Source organism: Octopus sinensis, linkage group LG3, assembly GCF_006345805.1.
Source record: "Octopus sinensis linkage group LG3, ASM634580v1, whole genome shotgun sequence".
NCBI lineage: Eukaryota > Metazoa > Mollusca > Cephalopoda > Octopoda > Octopodidae > Octopus > Octopus sinensis.
In genome coordinates this window covers 169,697,853-169,720,829 of record NC_042999.1, presented here as the reverse complement: position 1 = coordinate 169,720,829, position 22,977 = coordinate 169,697,853, and the positions used below count along the sequence as shown (strand labels likewise).

Below are 22,977 nucleotides of genomic sequence, written 5' to 3'. Positions count from 1 at the left end.
AACAAAATTTTAGGAAACTTTCTGTTAGAAAGTTTGTTTTTATGATAAACTTGTTAGGTGTCATCATCATTTCCCTTTTTAATAAATCACACGATAATTACTTGTCTAAATTAATGGCTATAATTAGTTTAATACAATAAAGATCTGTTTATATTTCATTTATTCCAAATCGTTTTACATGTATTTCTGTACAATACTCTGACTGATAGGATAGTTTTCTGTTAACTGTTTTGTTAGTAAACAGGAGTTTGTAATTTAAATAAATAATTAAAATTATCAGTACCACTTTAAAAAAAAAAAAAAAACAAGAAATAATATTTGATATAAATTATATTTTAATTATTTTAATCATTAGCTTATATTTTGTACTTTTTTCATCTTTGAGGAAATATTTTTTAAACCTAGAATTAGAATGAAAACATATTAGTCTGGGAGAAAGGTTATCTAATTTGCTTGAAAATTATTCAATCTAGAAAAAAAATATTCGCTCCAATTATATCTGATTTCTATCAGAGAAACCGTTTCTGTGAAATATTCTGTAACAAATAAAGCAATTCTTGAAAACTTTCCATATTTCTCTTCTCATTTCTGCTTGCTGCCTCTTTCTTTCCCAACTTGACTGCCGTTACCCATCCAGGCTTTACAAAAACAATCACTGCTTCTCCTTTTACTTTTCCCTTTCTAATACTTTATCTTTTCCCCTTTTATCTATTTAGGTTGTATCAAACATTTTTTGACTTTTTATCTTTGAAGTTAAGGCTAAAAACTTCTTGTATAATCCATTGATGTTTATTAATATATCAAAAGACCTATCTTACTTCGGTCTACTGAACTACAAAGTATTAATGACAGACTACAAGTCAAATCTGAAGGTGCTTTACTTTAAGTATTAGAAGGGATGGAATTTCTAATTATGTGATTTGTAAAAGCTATTATATTCAGTGTCTCATGGTATATATACTCTCAAGGAAAAAATATGCAATAACAATTTTTGCATATTTGGTAAAAGAAGACATGTTTTGATTATATAAATCTACATTTAAACCTTAGATATGAAATATTTTATTCTCCAAGTTAATAAGTTTTATCTTATTGTTTGTTTCTTTTATATTAATTTCTTCAAGAAGCCTTTCTCACTCCTTCAGTTAGGATGACGTACAAAAACCAACTTATCACAAGCAGAACTACTGTAGACTTCTCTTTTCTCATTTCATTTTTATTTTCTTTAGAAAGTTACAGAACTGGAGTCAATAGAAAACTCTTTTATTTCGAGTAGAGATTTTTTTGATGCTTTCAGGTTACAGATTATCTGAAGCTTACACTTTAATATTGTTTTTGTTTTAGTTTTTTTTTGTTGTTGTTGTTCTTTTTCAAATTTATCTAGAGATATCTAGGTTTTATTAATATCATCCCAATTGATATCATTCTCACTTTTAACAGTAAAAACTGAATCCTTGTATGCAAACGCTTTTCCATTCTTTGAGTAATTCAACGATTTTAGTTTAATTTTCTTCATGCTGAAACATTTTCTGTAAAGTCTGACTTCCTAAAAGTCTTCCTAAAAGTACTATTCTTATTCAACTACCAAAAATGGTGACTTATGCGTTCATGAAACACGACTCCTTCATAAACTGATCAATACTTTCTAAATTCATTCAATCAATCTCTAGGTCTTGTTGGAAATCTTTATTTCCTTATTTTCTAGTTGCTGCAAGACATTTGTATATTATGTTTCTGACCTAATTTACCTCCTGTCATAAGTAAAGGTTGGGAGCCAAGAACTCTCTCTGCACTTATTTGATCTGCTAAAAATACAATATCACCTTGAATTCGCACCTTACCATTTTAAAAATGGAAAGGTACAATGGGTAAATGTAGTCATAGATATCTTATAGTTGACTGGATGGTCACGGTTGGAATACTTTGGTCATCAAAGCCTAAACAACAACAAATCAAACGCAGAATTTACTATCAATTTTGCACCTTAGACTACCACCAGCTCCACCACTGTTACTAATTAAGTCTATTCAGGTAGAGGAATGAATAGTTAAATATACTTTGTCTGATTTATGTTGTTGTTTTTTAGCTTCCCAGATCAGACGTGGTCGTGTGAACTTAGGGCTATAGACATTCCAACCACCACATCCCATCTTTCTTTCAGAAGTAGCCTGTTATCATCATCATCATTCTATTTACATCCACCTTGGCATGGGTTTGATGGGTTTTCACAATCTGAATCTATTATTATTTGGAGCTACCACTTTGCTTGATAGATCAAAGGATATCTCACTCACACATTCCAACCACTCTGTAGAGTTTATTGGATGCATTTTATCAGGACATCAACACTAAAGATGCTGAGCCTAGAGTCCTCTCTATTGTATCTTGTCTCCATTCATTCACCAATTACTTTACAAATCATTCTGGATACATTTTACTACAGCACCAACCGTGGAGACATTGCTCTCTTTCCTGGAAAACTAAAAGAGTCCCCTTTACTCTATATTGTCTTTTTCCAAGGCAAGCATCACTGAGAGTATGGATAAAGGAGTGTGATGACTAAGAGGATGGGAAAAGAGTGAATGTGATGGGGAAAACAGCGAAATGATGATAGCGGAGGTTGTAATGGAGGAGAAATAGTGATAGCTATATATTGGTTGTTGGTAAGGAGATTGAATGTAAAAACAGCACGATCAGTGTAAAGGAATAGCAATGAAGATGTCCTGAAAGAAAGCAAGTGATGGATGACACTAGAGACATGTAATAGTCAGAGATATATACACGGGGGAAAAGAATGATGGCTAATAATAGAGAAGGGTGATGCTGAATGGGGTTACTGAATATGGACAGATGTGAAGCTTTTCCTCATTGCACAGACATTGTGAAAGATGATGGAAGGATTGAGTGCAGATTAAATCCTATGTCACAGTGAATAGGATAGAGACTGAGTGAGATAAAGTAATGAAGGCTCTATCCACTTCAAGCAACCAGCACATTTTTATACAACTGGCATCTTCCATATGCATCATTCTTGCATGCTACATCTCATCATTTGTGTTCTGTTATTCATTAGTTCATTATATGTCCAATGGAGCATGCTCACTCAATTTTTTTGTCCTTTTATCCCAAATCTTCTATATCCAAAGCTACCGTGTAATGCTACACTTGGCAATCATCCCTTCAGGCTGAGAGAGAAACTTCTTGCTGCAAGCAAAAGTAATAACTCCTTCAACTTTTTCCACCCCATTCCTATCCTAGCTACTATGTATTCTGTACACCCACATCCACTCATCCACTACTAATATTAGGTCACCAAAGTGACCAAAGTTATCAACTACTTTTAGAGAGCTGAAATTTATTTCATGTATATTCTTACTACATCTACAACATACAAAGTCTAGCTTCTCCGTTAACCTATCTGTGATTCCACTCTACCTTTCATGTATCCATTGTTTATATTAGGTCTATCATATAAAGTTTCTAGTTACTGCTTTTTGGTCTATCGTGCGTGGCCATTTCCCAGATGGTAGTGGGGTCATGTCCTTTTTTCCTTGCTTTATGACTTCTTAATTCTTGATTTGTGTTCATGCATGAAACTTCTTTAATCTTTAGCATGCTGAAGCCGAATCCTCTTGCTGTGTGAGTTTTCTCCTCTCAAGGTGACATTAGGTGTCTGCAGCGACAAGGGAGAAAACTTGTACAGCAACATGATTCACCATCAGTGCGTTAAAGGTTAACTCTACAAATTGAGCTGTAAGACCCAGGTTATCAGCATCCATGAGTTTCTGTGGATAGTCAGCATTAAATTTGTCTGCTTTGGTTTTGGTTTGGAGGACTAAAGTAAACGGAAGACTGTTGGGGGTTGAAACTGAGCCCTGATGGTCTACCGGCATAGTTCTTACTTTGATGACTACTCCTCTATACATGGTTTGTATGGTCCTCACATGCTCCTCATCTAGCCATAGCTCCCTTAGTACCCCTCCAGATTTCATAGTGTAGAATCCTGTCAAAGGCCTTCTCCAGGTCATTGACAGATAAGTACAGGGACTTCTAGCTAAGTATTTCTTCTGCAGTTGTTTCACTAGAAAGATAGCAACAATAGTATCTCTTTCTTGAATAAAGTTAAACTGCACCTTATCTCACCTGATTCTCTTCCTAATCAACTGTGCAACTCATAGTCTTCTAAAACAATTTCTGTATATACAAAATTTTATAGATCTAATTTTATTCTTCATTTCTACCATAATGCTAAGTGAAAATAAAGAATAAAAATAAGATACAGCTTCATTATGGCAAAGCAAAGCAGGAAATTAATTCATTATCATGTTTGTTAGGCTTAATTACAAATACAGGAAGGCGATTGGGGTGGGGAGACTTTATTGTAAACTGCATTATGCATTTCTATTACACATATACACACATACATAATATTTACATATATATATAAGAAGCAGATATATGGTTAGACATACAGATCTATTGTACACGTAGATAGATTAATGTTTAAATCACTAAACGTTTGATTTGTTTGTGATTACTTTTAAATTGATTATTTGTTTTGATTGCAATATAATCCATGATCGTATTGTTTAATTATCTCAGATTAGCATCGTTAGATAGACGTATGATCAAAGGTATTCCAGCTATAACCATCTCTTTTTCTTTTTTTTTGTATATTTAGGAATAGTGTTGAATTTTTCTTTCCCTTTTCTTAAGTCAATAGTTTATGATTTGAAGGGGATTCGGTGGATATTGTAGCAAGTCAAGCAACTAGATACACTCCTTTGATGATAAAGCCATTTTGTGTGTGATGTCTTTGTTTTGTCATTGATTGGACACAACTGAAACACACGCAGGTGCAATACACACATAAGACCTGCCATTTTAACTCAAGAACTGTACTCCTACTCTTTCATGTCCTCTTTTTACTCTATTACCAACTATAACCATATCCAGTATTTTATATTCATTGATCGGACAGTTATAATATGTAATTATGATAATAAATAACAGTGACTGTATGTGTAACCATACACATATGAATGCAGCTACATACAGGAGTAATGGCATGTGCATATATTTGAACACACACATGCAGACTAATATGTCACTTACTTTATCAATAATGAAGTGAAGAAAAGTGACAAGTATACAGATACACAACCACATGAGGCACAAGTGGAGGAAAGTTAGGTGGCTGTTTAGTATATACCTCTGTGGAAGGGGGAATACACCACCATTTGATAAATTGATATATAAGTGTGTGTGTGTGTGTGTATGAAGAAAATAAGTGTAGATGACAATGAAAACATATAAAGCAATTTGGAAACAAGAGCAAAAGAAAATTAACAAAACAGAAGCCTCCCATCAGCAGGGAACCTGGATGTCATGACAGTTTTAGCACTTCAGGATAGAACTGTATTCTCCAGTGGTGACAATAGTTTCAAAGAGAAATACTGCTAGAGAAGCGTATCCTTTTTGTGTCCTGTATATTGGTGTTATGCATGCACTACCCTGTGTCTATTTTTAACTCTCTCTCTAATAGTATTTCTTTCTGAAACTAATGGAAACCTTATAGTTTTAGGTTCTTCTCTGATTTATCCTCTCTCTCTCTCTCTCTCTCTCTCTCTCTCTCTCTCTCTCTCTCTCTCTCTCTCTCTCTTCCTTCTGTCTCTGCTTCTTCCTCCCTTTTCCGTTTCTCCCCCTTTCCTCCTAATCCACCTGGCTCTCTCTCTGTCTATCTCATCCGTGTTCTTTTATTCTTTATTGCTTTCCATTCACTCATGGTGTTTTTCTTATTCTTTGAAACCCCTGGCAACCATGTGGTTCCAGTTCCAACCGCATTGCGCATTACCCCAACAGGGCTCCTCTATCAATAGCTTTGCACTGACCAATGCCTGGAATTCAAGAGACTGCAGAAACTTGTCATTATATTTGTGTGTGTGTGGCTTTGATAATATGAACAGGATATATAGAACTCAAAACATGACTATATATACATATATATATATATTTTTATCAATAGAAGTTACAAAGTGTCTCAAGAGCCAAGAATTTTATTCATGACATTTCTGAAACTTTTGATGTAGATTAAAATAATAATAATAATAATATATATATATATATATATATATATATATATATATATATATATATATATATATATATATATATATATATATATATATATATATATATGGTGCAAGTGTGGTTATGTTGTTAAGATTTCTTCCCAACCATATAGTCTTGGGTTCAAATCCACTGCACAGCACCTTGAGCAAGTGTTATTTTTTTGAGTGGATTTGAGTGATAGAAACTGAAAGAAGCCTGTTATATAAATGTGTGTTTGTCCCTTACCACTGGTTGTCAATTGGTGTTGGTTTGTTTATGTTCCTGTATCAGTTTGGCATAAGAGAGCAATCGACTAAGTACCAGGCTTTAAAAATAAGTTACTGGGATCAGTTTGTTGAACTAAACCCTTTGGAGCACTGCTCCAACTTGCCCACGGCCCAGTGACTTAAGCAAATAAAATATATTTATATATATATATATGTGATTCTGTGTCTATGTCTATATGTAATGTGTGTATATATATGTTACTGATCTATAAGCACACAAGGTATAATCATTGAAAAATCAAGAATACACTTCTTTAAAACCAACTGAACCGATATTTTATCTGGGTGATATGTAGGTAACTTCAAACAGGCACACACTGTTCATTGTCCAAAAGTTAGCCTCATGCAAAGTACTTTCACTTTGTCTCATGGCAACAATCAACTTTTGGAACCGTCTCATTCTCTCTGACCAATTTCGTCTTCAGTAGAGTCCCGTATATTCATTGTCCGCATGCATTTTTGGCTATTGATTACAGTAAACAGTATCTTGAATCTTCTCAACTCATCAGCCTTACTTCAGCATATAATTCCAAAGTTTTTAACTCGTTAGAATATCATTCTTTCAATGGAAATAATCAAGTTTTAAAACTGTGTCTGAACTCTTTTATCTGCCTACAAAAAGAAAAAAAAAACCTTCTACATATTTCTTTCAGCTGGTAACATGGCTGCTTCATGGAAATACACCAATTTCCATTATCATCATCATCATCATCATCATCATATATTTAAGTGTAGTCATGCACATCCTTTTTGCTATAACCATCCCTAGAATGAGGATAACAAAAACTGGGGCCAAAAAGCAGTGTTATTGGAGCTATTTAAAATATGGATAATTATCACCTGACATCTTGGTTACAGCAGCTTAAATTGAAGATTAAGAGATCTTTATCTTGTTCTTCTCAACATAGTTGCTTTTATTCTCTGGTTTTCTAAAAACAATTGTAGTGAGTTCTTTGAAAAGAAAGAAAGATCCTTTTTTTTTTTCTCTTTTCAAAGACCTCATTACTAAATGATACATTCCCTTCAAGAACATATCAAAAGTTTGTCTTGAAGTTCAGTTCACAACATTTGCAAAACACCTCTTCAAGCAAACACTTCAGACCAAGAGTAACAGCTTCAGTAGAAATTTTTTTACCAAGATGCTGGTGTGAGATATCTGTATTACTAGTATTTGGGTAAATTGCCTTAACATTCGTCTCTTATCTATACTAGCATGGTTTACCTAAGCATAACACTTATTATCAAAAACCACTTTTTGAACTCGTCAACACAACCCCTTTTTTCTGGACTGTTCTTTAGCAACATTCAATGCCAGCAGCAGCAGCTGGCAGTCCATCACCTGGTACACACAACAACAGAGAAAGTCAGCCGTCTTTGCTGTAGGCATCCTTAACATGGCTTTTAAGGCCAGATGAATTTCTTCAAGACTGGAGCCTGCTGCAGCCATCTGGTTCGCCAGCCCACAGTCAAACCGTCCAACTCATGCTAGCATGGAAAGTGGACATTAAACGATGATAATGATGATGATGAAGTCTCTATATAGTGTGCACTAATAATTCAAATATACAGTTGTGAAATAATTTACCTTTTGTTATTAAGACAGATTCTAATCATTGATACACAAGATATCTTCATTAGAAAAAAGGTAACAATTATTTTTTTCCCAATTTATTGGTTCTCTATTTATCTGCCCAGCAGCTTTATTTGTTTTCATTTACTTATCAGGGTTCTTGCTGTGTTTTTATTGAAACATATAATTTGTCCTATCAGCTATTCTATTTGAATAATTAGAAGAAAAAAAAACATTTCTGTTTTAATTACATTTTATGTAAAAAGCTTTTGTACTTTGTCAAAGTATTTTTTGTCTAGCTGTCTGTTGTGTTTTCCTAAAAAAGGAAACTAAGTTATGAAATTGCAATTTGCCTTATAAAGTAATGTTATGACTGTCATAGCTTAGAGTTTGTTTTAATATGTATGTTTGTCCGTCGATGCGACGAAGACCATCTAGTCATCCTGGAGTGGGGGTGGGCTTGTTTTGTGAGTCCGCAGATGGCTAGTGAGGCCAATCTATGCTCAAAAGAGTCTTTGACAGTGTGGACAGGGAATGGTAGCGCCTGCTACAGGGTTGTTAGCTCTGTTCTTCCTGGCTTGTGCAGCAGCGATCCTTTTGGTCTCGCATGTGTTGGCACCCTTGTGCTGATCGCCACCCTTCTCTGTCTAGAGCAGACTGCTCCCAAGTGTCATGGTCGATGTTGAAGGCTTTCAGTGAGGCTTTCAGTGTGTCCTTAAAGCGCTTCTTCTGGCCACCTTGTGAGCGCTTTCCCTTTTGCAGCTCGCCAAAGAGCAATCTTTTTGATAATCGATCGGCTGACATGTGAGCTACGTGCCCTATAATTAACGTAACACAGACATAATTGAAGCAGTTTACAGCTTAGTTATTCTTTATATAGAGCTACCATAGAAACAGAAATGTTACAATAGTTAAAAATATACTTCATGTATATAACATGTTGAGAAAGAGAGTTCATTGTTTTTAATGCAGTAAAAACTGGATTTCACCCTGTGTGTGTATGGGATAACTCACCCATCAAATTTTCTAAACTTGTGTAAGGTTGTCTTTTTCTAGCAGGAAAGAGCTGCACACACATCACACTTATTCTCTCGTCCTTACTCAATATGCTCAATAACAAGATAAAGTTAAGAGAACTGAGCTTGTGTAAGGATACAGGAGATGACCGAAATGTCTGAAGGTGCCCCTGGAATGATTGGACAGCACTTGCTCTCTCACCAATATTTACTACATTGGTGAACCCAGTTCATCAAACAGCTATGAAATACTACAAATTTGTACTCTAAACTTACTGCTATCACCACGCTGTCAATATTTCATTCAGTTGTGAACTTAAAGAGACTCCTTTCTGGCCCACTATCCAGCTTTTCATTGTTTGGAATACAGTTTCCTGACACTCAGCATAATGTTTGAAGCTACATGTTTCAACTACATTATCATTTCACTTCACCTAAAAATAGCATATTCCAGCCATGAAGTAGCAACTCAGATGCAGCAGTCCCTAGGCAAACCCCATGAGTATCATATCAAAACCACACCTGAACTAAACAATGATCCCTCGTCACCATTAGCAACTTTATCTTTCACAATTGCAGTTTACACTAAGAACTCTGATAAATTCTTTTTTCACCTGACTAGCTCAGCTTATCACTAGCAAACATGTAGAAGCTAGGAACATGAACTCCTATTTGAAGGCATACTAAGACATTAAATCCATTACTTATTCACTTTCTACGTTTGTATGAAAGTAAGCATGTCATGCTGACCCATTTGCATTTTACATATACATGGACAGACATCATGCAGTCCCACCTATGTTTGTGCACACATGCAAGTTCACTTGGATTTTCGTGCACACATGCCAAACTTGCTTGCAACTTGTGCATTTGTACATGGCAGATTTATTGTGCTTTTTAGACCAAAAGAACTCTACACTTATGGTGGTAGACAGAAAATAAAAGAACATTATCATAATTTATTGTTGTTGTGTCCTTGCAGCCATATTGTTTACTGATGGTGATAAAATATTCTTTTAAAAAAAACATACTTTTTGCATGAAGTCCCTTTCTGATATTTGTTTTACACAGTCCTTTGTAACTCTTACTGCCACAAATGCAGAGAAAGTGTGAATGCCAAATTAGAAACTGCATTCAATGATGCTGTTGTTCACCATTGCAAAAAAATAGGATTTTGTTTTAGAGCATGAAACCCCTTAAAATCCAGATAAACTATATAAATTAAAGTATATTTTTGTATTTGTTATTTCATTGGATGTAGTAGAAGTTTTATTCATTCTGTTTTTCGCTGATAATAAGTTTTATTGTCAACAAGGTCTGCTTTTCTCGTTTGTGTGATATTCTTACACCTGCTTGGTTTTATTTTATGCTGTAAACAAGTTATCTCTATAAGTAATAGCAGTATATGTTTTTATTTCATTTTCAATTTTGTTTTGCATGGTTCAAATTTGATTGATAGAAATATTAGTTGTTGCACTTTTAAAATATTAGATATCACATCACTGTATCACTCTATCGCATCTCTGTATTTGCTCTGTATGTGTTATACTCCTATTTTCCCTATGGCAATATCATGTTGGATGAGATGCTTTATGGCATTTGTTTTGGCTTACTACTCAGTACAACTCCCACCTCCTTTCACCACAGAATTTGTTTTTTAAAATGTATTTTTTCAGACTTGGTGAAAAGGATGATAGGCCTGGGACATTTTTTAAGCCAGTGCTCAACTATTTCAGCTGATCAATGCCAACAAATCAGCTAACAGGAGAAAACACAAGGGAATTTCCAAGTAACCATCAATGAATGACAATTACTCTCTAGATATTGTTCAATAGGTATTCCTCTATTACATTTGTGTATAGGTATTGCTTTACTATATTGCTTTATAGGCATTTCATGATCCGTATCGCTCTACTATATTGCTCTATAGCTATTGCATTATTGTATTACTATATTGCACTACTGTATAGCTCTCTCTCTCTCTCTCTCTATATATATATATATATATATATATTGCACTATTTCACTTACATTGTTAATAATCTTGGGGAAACAGGAATGCCATTCTTCTCATATGCCTACCATTATTTTAACATCATTTCCATGATTATAAGACATTGGTGCTGCTTAATATCTCTCTTTGTGGCTCTTTACTCATCAAACTCTTACAAAAAAGTAAAATTGATTGATTGATTGATATTTCTTCAAGTTTTCCTTCTCAAGGACCTACCACACTTGTATAAACTTCTATAATATAAAATGGTAAGCTGAATCATTTTCAATTGTGTATTTAACACATCAAATGCATGCTTTGTATTTTTTTATAGCCTAATAGCAATGCACAGTCCTCCTGATTCCTTATTATGGACATAAAATTTCAAGATTTCTTTTGATGTCTAAAGTCAATTATTAAAATTCCTATCACGGAATTTTATTTACAAACAGTTTTTGAAAAAATTCTCAACTTCTGTCATACGTATTGCTATTTGTTGTGTCATTTGAAATAATATATTTGTGTATATTCAGAAGATTTCTTTGTCATAAACTGCATGTTAAAATTAGAAGTTTTCAAAAGCTAAACATATATACAAGTTACTTTACTAATTGAAAAATTCAAATTGATATTAAATTTTAGCAAATAAGTATACAATTAACATAAATGAGTGCAATACTACCTTAACCCTTTAGCATTTAAACCAGCCATATCTGGCCAAAATATTTTGTATGTTTTATGTTCAACCCAGCCATATCTGGCCTCTCCCGCCAACTCTAAAATGACATTCTAAAAATTAAGTTACAGCGTCAAATTCTCAAAGCTAGGACATAACACCTGGTTAATTCAAAACAATATCAATAAATAAGTATTAAATTTGGCAGAGTAATCTGAATGTTAAAGGGTTAATATTGAATTGAATATTGAGAAAAGGGACACATTATTGATTGGTGAGGTTTATTATAACACTTTCCTGATTTTAGAGTGCATTTTTGTTTAAACAATAATTTCCCGATTGCCATTTTAACTATTTTGAGAAGTAGCTTATGCTTTTAATAAAATAAATATTTTTTTCTTGCTTATAAAACTAACTCAGAATTCCGTAGAAAAAGTATAAACTTCATAAAAAATAAACATAAAAATAAGCATAAAAATAAACATAAAACATTGAAAAAAGAATACAAATGGTATTCCTTGTAAAAAATGTACTACTTAGTATAATTAAAGGTAACTAAAATAAGATTTTCATAAAGTCATCATTAATTAATGGTAAGTCATGACCTAAAAATGAGTTGGTGATTCATTTCTAGATGTAACAAGTTATAAAAGTATGAGAATAGAATGGAAACTATAGAGAGTGAATAGGTAACCAACTTTAGGGAGACAGGGGGAGGGGGCATGGGTGGTAAAGTTGGTAGAATATTTGGCAACTAATAAAGAGTTTGGTGTGTTGTAATCTGTGCCCAGTATTGTGATCATAGCCAAGTGAGAACTCAGCAGTGAAGTCCAGCAGAGTAAGTAGTGAGTAGCAGTAATGTAATCGGTTGTCTTGCAGCACACAGACCAATTCCTTCTATGGGAAATACTGGTTTGTGATAGCCTAGCATCCTATCCCTAAGAATATTTATCTCTCTTCTGCTTAACATTACAGATATTAGAATTGAGTAGATTTGTATTCCATGAAATACAAACTATAACGTCTGGGAATCGGGCATGAATATAGAAGGTTGTTGTTTAGTGCCAACAGATCAGTAATCGAAGGCGTTCGGCTGTGACTGCTCCAGTATGTCCAGAACAATAATATAAAATGTGTGCTTTTTGAAGAGAGTAGACTGTAATATGAGGGAAGTTGTGCTGTTACTTCCAGCAGTAGAGATTCTCGTTCTCACTCATTTCGAACGAGATTTAAACGATGAGTAAAAACAGTAATTAATTATGAAACCCTTAAGATTATAAATGTCAGAAAAGAAAAAGACAATAAAAATGTTGCTGGTGTTTAATGACAAAGAAATACAAATGTTATTTATTTAAAGAAGAACCTCACCACCTTCCATTTATTACAAACAATGTTTCAATTAAAGGATTCTCCTTACTGCAGGACACAGACCAACCAGCCTTATCAAACTTCTTGTAGCCTCCTATTACTAGCATTGTTAAAGCCACATCTTTCCAATTTGTATTTCTTTGTTTTTAAGATTTGAACCTAAGCATAGACTTCTGACAAATCCCAAATATGTTCTACTCTGGAATAGATCTGACTATTCTATGCATAGAATAGTAAGATCTATTCTTTTACCAGTGTCATTTCACATCACAACCAGAAGATGTTGTATTGGGATATGTACTTTTTGGTACTGCTATGACATTCTTAATTGTTTAGAACTTCTAAGCTGCACACCGCTTCATTTGAAATCCCTTTATTTAACATTGCTTCTCTGGTTCTTGCCAACTTCCTTCTTCAGTATAATGATAACTAAGACTGTTCTCAGTAGCTGCTATTAATGCTTTTGGTGCAGTCATCACTTGGATTTTTTTTGATTTTTTAAAATAATTTGATGATAACAGCATTTTTGTTAATGTGATTCTTAGATTTCATACTTTAACTTCAGTATTTATTGTCATTCACAATTAAAAGCAGTTTCCTCTTAGCTACATGGTTACTCATTAAGCCAGTATATACTAATTAAACAAACAAGAGATATTTATATTTATAAAAGTGTAAAAAAAAACAATACTTGTTAAAATTTCTGTAGAAAATGATAAAACAAAGAATCCTACTCAGACTTGAATGATCTTCAAGTTTGTTATAAAGGTGCTAATATTTTACTCCAATATTTTACCTATATTTAATCAAAGTCTTTAACAAATATAATATGAAGTAAATATTTCATACAGACAGTATTATCGTTATATTCTAAATTCTTTGAAACATAAAATACTTTATCTGAACTATTCATACCTTATTAACTAGTCAACTAATTATTATTGGAATCTTACTAAAATGACTAAAGTAACTTCTTCTTACCTTCAAAATCCAGCCAAACCATATTGCCGCTGTTAGTGAAGTTTTACTTGGACTTGTTGAAATAATATCCTTTTAAAACAGTTTTGTATCTTGTGACTGTATTTTAGAAATATTTGCTTTATCAGTTAAACAGTTTAACCTTTTATTTTAAACAGTTTGGTGTTGTTTTCTCATTAATATTACTTTGAACAAAGCCTGACACAAATTAGGTTAACTTGTTTTTATAAATCAGATGAATATATATTCTTGTTATCTTAGGTAATTAGCATAAGAGTTCATAATGTTATCCGACTTGATAAGTTTTTTTTATTTATTATGTAACAAACAAGCTTTCATATATTTTTTTGATCTTGGAAAAAGAATAGCAAAAATTACAAAGCAGACTCTTTTTGTAAAATTTTTGTTGACTGCCAGAAATATGGAAGAAGTTTGGATACCATGGTTATAAAATTAGAGTAACTTATGATTCTATTTTGAATTGTTCAAGATAAATTGCTCTTCTGAGATTCTGCTGGTCAGACATTTGTTTTCTTATTTTAGTATATTAATATTTCAAATTCACTTTACAGGTTAATACCATCTGCAGATTTACTCAGCTCTATAAATTATCTGAGATATTTAAAATTGAACCCCTTCTATATAGTATTGGCCATTTGACCCTAGATTTAGTGAGGAGTCTACTTTTATCTAAGTTGGTAATTGTGCTTGTCTAAGGCAGTGGTTCTTAGACATTTTTCTTATGCTACACTTGAGATCAAATAAAACATTTTAGTGCCCTTTATATTAAGGGAAAGTATTTATATATGTATCAGACTGAACAGATTACAACAACCAAGGTACCTTGTCTGAGGGGCAACTTAGCCATCCAGGAGGGTTACAATGTGGACAGTAACATAAACTGTGACAGTAGAGAGGTATCCAGGAATCATGACCTGGATGCAATCCCCCACCCTTATAGTTAAGGGTCAAAGCACTTGCATGAGGGGAGCTTCTTCTCTAAAGACTTTCTGCTGTTCGGCCCCCCCCCCTCCCTTCTGTTTCTTACTACTCACATTTTCTTTTAATATAATTTTATTTTCACAACATCCCACAACCCGCCCACCCTGTCACTGCCTACCATTTGGGAGCCACTGATCAATTTATACAAAATAATGAGTTGCAGGAACTCAAATATTAGTACAAAAATATTCTCAAATTTAAAAAAAATCTCTTTTATATTTACTGTTAAGTAAACTTGTATCCCTTGATGCTCGTTTTGGGTCAGTAGATCCTCTCCAAGATTTACAATCAACACTTTCTGATTGCTGATGAGGTACCATTTTTTAGAAACATTCTCTATGGTCAATAAGACTCTAATTTCCATTTTCCTGGAAACCTCTTAAATTTTCGTATTTGTACTTTGTTCAAATTATCTTTACTATAGTAGACCCAATTAGAAAAATTTAAGTAAAAATATTCTAAAAATGAACATTTCTACAATTATTTCAACATAACATTATGCTAGCATTTTCACTGCATCCTTGATTTATTATTATTGTTATTATTGTTAATGCATCTTCTTTTGGTAACATTTTTCTTTTCTTTACTTTTCTCCTCAGAACTTGGCAAACGAGGATGATGAGAATCCAAAGGCTTTACGTCAACGCTTTTCTTTTGCATAACTGATACTGGTTATTGAGTCACAGAAACTATTACCTGACTTGGTATTTATAACAGACAGTGCTATCAAGTTTTATAAAATCTCACTAAAAGCTAGGACCAGAGATAAAGAATTTCAACGTAGAAAATTATTTAGGAATAACTTGGCTTCTTTCTCTTATTTTTATTGCATTTTTGCATGCAAGATTTTCCTTTTTACAAAATTCACTCACACACATCACATGCATACATGTACACACCACACACATTAAATATTTTATCTGAACCATTTCTGCATATACACACACACACACACACACACACACACACACACAGTAGTAAGACACCCGGATTACTGAAGCATTGATAAAACGCAAATGTTTTTTTTTTTTGTTTTGTCTTTCTAAATCTTTGACTTTTAGATATCAAAATTGTAAAATATATTTATTAAAAAGAGCAACCAACTACTCTGAATAACATATTTGCCTAAAAATGGAATATACTTATTCATACTTGAAACCATTACTCCAATAAATGCAAATATAAAAAAAAATTTCAATGTTGTTATTTTTTTATTTATGTTTTTATTTTTTTAAACTATCCTTCATGTCTTTTATCTATTTTCTTTGACTTGTTTCAGTCATTAGATTTTGGCCATGCTGGGGCACAGCCTTGAAGAATTTTCAGCTGAATGGATTGACCCCAGTACTTTTGTTTAAGTATGGTACTTATACTATCATCTCTTTTGCTGAACTGCTAAGTTATGGAGGATGTAAACACACCAATACTAGTTGTCAAGCGGTGGTAGAGGACAAACACATACACACACGATGGGCTTCTTTCAGTTTCTGTCTATCAAATCCACTCAGAAGGCTTTGGTCAGCCCGAGGCTATAGAAGAAGACACTTGCCCAAGGTGCCACGCAGTGGGACTGAACCCGGAACCATGTGGTCTGGAAGCAAACTTCTTGCCACACAGCCACTCCTACGCCTATATGTTAATAAATAGAATTCAAATGGAAAATGCTAAAAAGATGTCCCTTAACATTAACAGACCGAGGATTGGACCCTTTGCCATTCACATTACTTTCTCAAATATAATCCTTGTTAATTCACATTATTTGGAATTAATTCTGCATAATCTTGTTGCTTTGAGATTTCATTGATGTGATTGTATATTTCTAGAAGGACACTGTAGGGTAGGAGTGAGAGGCCGGATCTGACCAGTTTGACCATAAAACAGAATATTTGGGGCCAGTTATGGCTGGTTCAAATGCTAAAGAGTTAAATGTTTCCTCAATAAGTAGCATCTCTTGTTTATCATCATCATCATCATCATTTAGCGTCCGCCTTCCATGCTGGCATGGGTTGGACGGTTCAACTGGGATCTGGGAAGCCAGAAGGCTGCATCAGGCCCAGTCTGATCTGGCAGTGTTTCTATGGCTGGATGCCCTTCCTAACACCAACCACTCCGTGAGTGTAGTGGGTGCTTTTTACGTGCCACCCGCACAGGTGCCAGACGGAGCTGGCAAATGGCCACGGATGGATGGTGCTTTTTACGTGCCACCGGCACGGGGGCCAAGCAAGCTGGCAACGTGGTGGGGCACGGAGGCGTTGGGGCGGCGCTGGCAACGGCCACGATCGGATGGTTCGCTTACTTCTCACCGGCACTGGTATCACAGCTGCAATTTCCATTGATGTTGATCGACTTCGATTTTGGTTCTGCTTTCTGATATCTGATTTGATTTGATTTGATTTTTATTTTGATTTTCACTTGCCTCAACGGGTCTTCACAAGTGGAGTTTTGTGTCCCAAGAAAGAACGGTATGTATAGGTCGACTGGCTACATACCAGGTAGAGGCCACAGGTTATGGTCTCACTAGTCTTGCCGGGTCTTCTCATGCACAGCATACTTCCATAGGTCTCGGTCTCTAGTCATTTCCTTGGTGAGACCTAAAGTTCGAAGGTCGTGCTTCACCACCTCGTCCCAGGTTTTCCTGGGTCTACCTCTTCCACAGGTTCCCTCAACTGCTAGGGTGTGGCACTTTTGCACACAACTATCTTCAGCCATTCTCGTCACATGACCATACCAGCGCAAACGTCTCTCTTGCACACCACAACTGATGCTTCTTAGGTCCAACTTTTCTCTCAAGGTACTTACACTCTGTTGAGTATGAACACTGACATTACACATCCATCGGATCATACTGGCTTCATTTCTTGCAGGCTTACGCATGTCCTCAGCAGTCACAGCCCATGTTTCACTACCATGTAGCATGGCTGTTTGTACACATGCATCATACAGTCTGCTTTTTATTCTGAGCGAGAGGCCTTTTGTCACCAGCAGGGTTAAGAGCTCTCTGAACCTTGCCCAAGCTATTCTTACTCTAGCAGTTACACTTTCAGCACACCCGCCCCCGCTACTGACTTGGTCACCTAGGTAACAGAAGCTATCAACTATTTCTAGTTTTTCTCCCTGGAATGTGGTGGAAGTTGTTCTCTGCGCATTTTCAGTGTTTATTGCTCCTGAGCATCTGCCACAATCAAAAACTATTTTCCTAGTTAGCTTTCCTTTGACATTGCTGCACCTCTTATGTGTCCATAGCTTACACTTGGTGCATCTTATAGAGTTTCTACCTACACCTTTTCTACAGATCGAGCAGGGCCATCTACCTGAAGGCGTTTGTGATTGGTCTACCTTCCTACTTATTAAGACTTTGGTTTTGGCTAGGTTAATTCTAAGGCCCTTTGATTCTAATCCTTGCTTCCACACCTGAAACTTCTCCTCCAGTTCTGATAGTGACTCAGCAATTAGAGCAAGCTCATCAGCATAGAGGAGCTCCCAGGGGCATCCTGTCTTGAATTCCTCCGTTATTGCCTGGAGGACTACGATAAATAGGAGGGGACTGAGGACTGAACTTTGGTGGACCCCAACCTCTACCCGGAATTCTTCACTGTACTCGTTGCCAACCCTCACCTTACTAGCAGCGTCTCTGTACATGGTTCGCACAGCTGTCACTAACCATTCGTGTATCCCTAGTTTCCTCATTGACCACCAGATAAGGGATTGGGGGACCCTGTCAAAGGCTTTCTTCATGTCAACAAAAGCCAGGTACAGGGGCTTATCTTTGGCTAGGTATTTCTCCTGCAGCTGTCTTACCAGGAACATAGCATCAGTAGTACTTTTCCCTGGCACGAACCCAAACTGCATCTCATCTAAGCTAACTCTCTCTCTAATTAGTTGGGCTATAACCCTCTCCGTAACCTACATTACCTGATCCAGCAGCTTGATACCCCTGTAGTTATTTGTATCTAGGGCGTCTCCTTTACCTTTGTAGCAGTTGACTATTATGCTGCTACACCAGTCATTGGGAATGACTCTTTCGTGTATCACCTGGTTAACTATACGGATGACTAGGCTATAGCCGACACTACCAGATATTTTGAGCATCTCTGCAGTAATTCTTGATGGGCCTGGGGCTTTCCCTGTTTTCATGTTTGTAATTGCCTTAACTACTAAGGAACTGTCAACTCGGATTGCTGGTCCCTCTGTTGGGTCGACATTCGGCAGACTCTCTTTATCCCATTCATTTTCTTTATTCAGCAACCTTTCATAGTGGCGTCTCCAAACCTCTCTCTTTGCATCTTCATTTAGCACAAGTGAACCGTCATCCTTGCGAACACATTTCTTTCCTACCACGTCACGATTCTCTCTCACACACTGTCTTGCAACACGAAAAACCTCAAGTCTTTCATCCTCACGGCGCAGAACATTGGCAAATTTTTTCTTATCTGCTTCCCCTCTGGCTAAATACACCTGCCTCCTAGCTTCCCTTCTGGCAGTCTGATACACTTCCCTGCTACCACCGTTCTTCCAAGCCTGTTTCTTTTGTCTAATAGCCCTGTCAACAATATTGTTCCACCACCACGTTATTTTGGGTCTTGAGGGGACTTTGCACCAGCCACAGATCTGGTCAGTGGCTTTCAGCAGGTTGTCCCTTAGAAACGTCCAGTTGTCTTCTACAACTAAAGTCACTAACTACCAGTCTATGTTGTGGGGTACATTCTTCGCCTGGGAAGGTTTTGGCATTTATAAGCAGCCATCTTTCCCTTTTTCTGGCAAGGATGTAGTTGATTTGGCTAGTATGTCGGCCCAATCAGTAGGTGACCAGGTGGCTTGTAGGTTTCCTGAAGTTAGTGTTGCAAACCATAAGACTATTCGCATAGCAGAACTCCAGCAGCCTGGTTCCCTCCTCGTTGCAGGAACCATAACCATAGCCTCCATGTACGCCATGGAAGCCCCCAGCATGTCGTCCAACATGCCCATTGAAGTTACCAACCACAAAGAGAAGGTCCCTGTCATTCATCAATGAGGTGGTCTGCAGTAGGGTGTCATAGAAACGGTCTTTCTGTCCATCGTGTAGCCCTGGCTGAGGGGCATAGGCCGATATAATGGTTGCTAAACTATGATGAAGCACTAATCTAATCTTAAGTATTCTGTTGCATACTCTGACTGTGAGGAACCTAGCAGAACCTCCTCTCCACCTCACTTCTTGAATGCAGCATATATCAACACACCTCCATTCAAGCAATTCAACGATCTCGCCAGACCTGCCTTTCAGTGTGCCAACGTTGAGGGTGCCAACCCTGAGGGTGTGGGAGGTATTGGCTCTAGTAGCTTCATAAACCTGAAAAATATTTAATTTCCATTGATGATGAACTACTGGTCTGTTGCTTTATCCATCTCAGATGAAGAAAGGCTACAGCCAGAGCAGAGCAGCCATCACCTAGACCTACAAGGATGATACAAAAGAGAAACCATTTAGTTCTGAAGGTGATGCTACAGTGTGGCCTTATTTTTGATGGCTAACATGGCCAAAACCAATTAAAAGCACTAATGAACTTCATAAAACCAAATACATCATAACATACCTAAGATTTAATTAATTTTTCTTGACTCTCTCTTTACTCTCACTTTTACTTGTTTCAGGCATTTGACTGTGGCCATGCTGGAGCACCATTTTTAGTTGAGCACATCGATCCCAGGACTTATTCTTTGTAAGCCTAGTACTTATTCTATAGGTCTCTTTTGCCAAACCGCTAAGTTACAGGGACGTAAACACACCAGCATCGGTTGTCAAGCGATGTTGTGGGGACAAACACAGACACACAAACATACACACACACACACATATATGTATATACATATATACGACAGCTTCTTTCAGTTTCCGTCTACCAAATCCACTCACAAGGCTTTGTGTATGTTTGTATCTGTATTTGTCCCCTCTTCCACCATCGCTTGACAACCGATGCTTGTGTGTTTATGTCTCCATAACTTAGCGGTTCAGCAAGAGACACAAATAGAATAAGTACTAGGCTTACAAAGAATAAGTTCTGGAGTCCACTTGTTCAACTAAAGGTGGTGCTTCAGCATGGCCGCAGTCAAATGACTGAAACAGTAAAAGAGTATGCAACAATACTTCTTTCCCAAATCTTCTGAAGTTAAGAACAATTCTTACTGTAGGTTATGTTAATCTTTTTGTTTGCGGTCATAGCCCAACTGATTAGGGAGAGAGTCAGCTTGGATGAGATGCAGTTTGGTTTCATGCCAGGGAAAAGCACCACTGATGCTATATTTCTGGTAACACAGCTGCAGGAGAAATACCTAGCCAAAGATAAGCCCCTGTACCTGGCTTTCGTTGACATGGAGAAAGCCTTTGACAGGGTCCCCCGATCCCTTATCTGGTGGTCAATGAGGAAACTAAGGATAGATAAATGGTTAGTGAGAGCTGTGCGAGCCATGTACAGAGACGCTGCTAGTAAGGTGAGGGTTAGCAACGAGTACAGTGAAGAATTCAGGGCAGACGTAGGGGTCCACCAAGGTTCAGTCCTCAGCCCCCTCCTATTTATCGTAGTCCTCCAGGCAATAACGGAGGAATTCAAGACAGGATGCCCCTGGGAGCTCCTCTATGCTGATGACCTTGCTCTAATTGCTGAGTCACTATCAGAACTAGAGGCAAAGTTTCAGGTGTGGAAACAAGGATTAGAATCAAAGGGCCTTAGAATCAACCTAGCTAAAACCAAAGTCCTAATATGTAGGAAGGCAGGCAAGCCACAAATCCCTTCAGGTAGATGGCCCTGCTTGATCTGTAGTAGAGGCGTAGGTAGAAACTCTATAAGATGCACCCAGTGTAAGCTATGGACACATAAGAGGTGCAGCAATGTCAAAGGAAGGCTATCTAGGGAAGATAGTTTTTGTTTGTGGCAGATGCTCAGGAGCAATAAACACTGAAAATGTGCAGAGACCAACTTCCAGGAAGAAAACTAGAAGTAGTTGATAGCTTCTGTTACCTAGGTGACCAAGTCAGTAGCGGGTGGGGGGTGCTGAAAGTGTAACTGCTAGAGTAAGAATAGCTTGGGCAAAGTTCAGAGAGCTCTTACCTCTGCTGGCGACAAAGGGCCTTTCACCCAGAGTAAAAGGTAGACTGTATGACGCTTGTGTACGAACAGCCATGCTACATGGCAGTGAAACATGGGCTGTGACTGCTGAGGACATGCGTAAGCCTGCAAGAAATGAAGCCAGTATGCTCCGATGGATGTGTAATGTCAGTGTTCATACTCGACAGAGTGTAAGTACCTTGAGAGAAAAGTTGGACCTAAGAAGCATCAGTTGTGGTGTGCAAGAGAGACGTTTGCACTGGTATGGTCATGTGGCGAGAATGGCTGAAGATAGTTGTGTGCAAAAGTGCCACACTCTAGCGGTTGAGGGAACATGTGGAAGAGGTAGACCCAGGAAAACCTGGGACGAGGTGGTGAAGCACGACCTTCGAACTTTAGGTCTCACCAAGGAAATGACTAGAGACCGAGACCTATGGAAGTATGCTGTGCATGAGAAGACCCGGCAAGACTAGTGTGACCATAACCCGTGGCCTCTACCTGGTATGTAGCCAGTCGACCTATACATACCGTTCCTTCTTGGGACACAAAACTCCACTTGTGAAGACCCGTTGAGGCAAGTGAAATCAAGTCAATCAAAATCAAATTCGATGACTGGCAGTGGCACATAAAATGGCACTATTCAAGTGCGATCGTTACCAGCATCGCCTTACTGGCACTTGTACCCGTGCTAGTAGGGTGCCAAGAGCACCATCCGAGCGTAATCGTTGCCAGAGCAGCCAACTGGCTTCCATGCCAGTGGGACGTAAAAGGGCACCATTCGAGCATGATCGTTACCAAAATCACCTTACTGGTACCTGTGCTGGTGGCATGCATAAAAGTATTCGAGCGAGGTCATTGCCAGTTCCGCCTGACTGGCCTCCATGCCAGTGGCACGTA

The 22,977-nt window shown here is 36.8% G+C and overlaps 1 protein-coding gene across 2 annotated transcripts in view; it reads left to right on the top strand.

Moving 5' to 3' along the window:
- The window catches only part of LOC115209955 (ATP-dependent 6-phosphofructokinase), a 58,414-nt gene extending 42,290 nt beyond the window's left edge, over positions 1–16,124 (top strand). Inside the window, exons 22-23 of one of the 2 annotated variants that reach the window (XR_003881340.2) lie at positions 10,661–10,819; positions 15,601–16,124. Coding sequence is in view for 1 of the 2 variants with exons in the window: in XM_029778597.2 (XP_029634457.1) it covers positions 15,601–15,663 (63 nt within the window). In the remaining variant the exon portion in view is untranslated. The remainder of the gene's footprint in view (positions 1–10,660; positions 10,820–15,600) is intronic. The other variant, XM_029778597.2, reaches the window with a different exon arrangement.
- Positions 16,125–22,977: the final 6,853 nt, after the last annotated feature.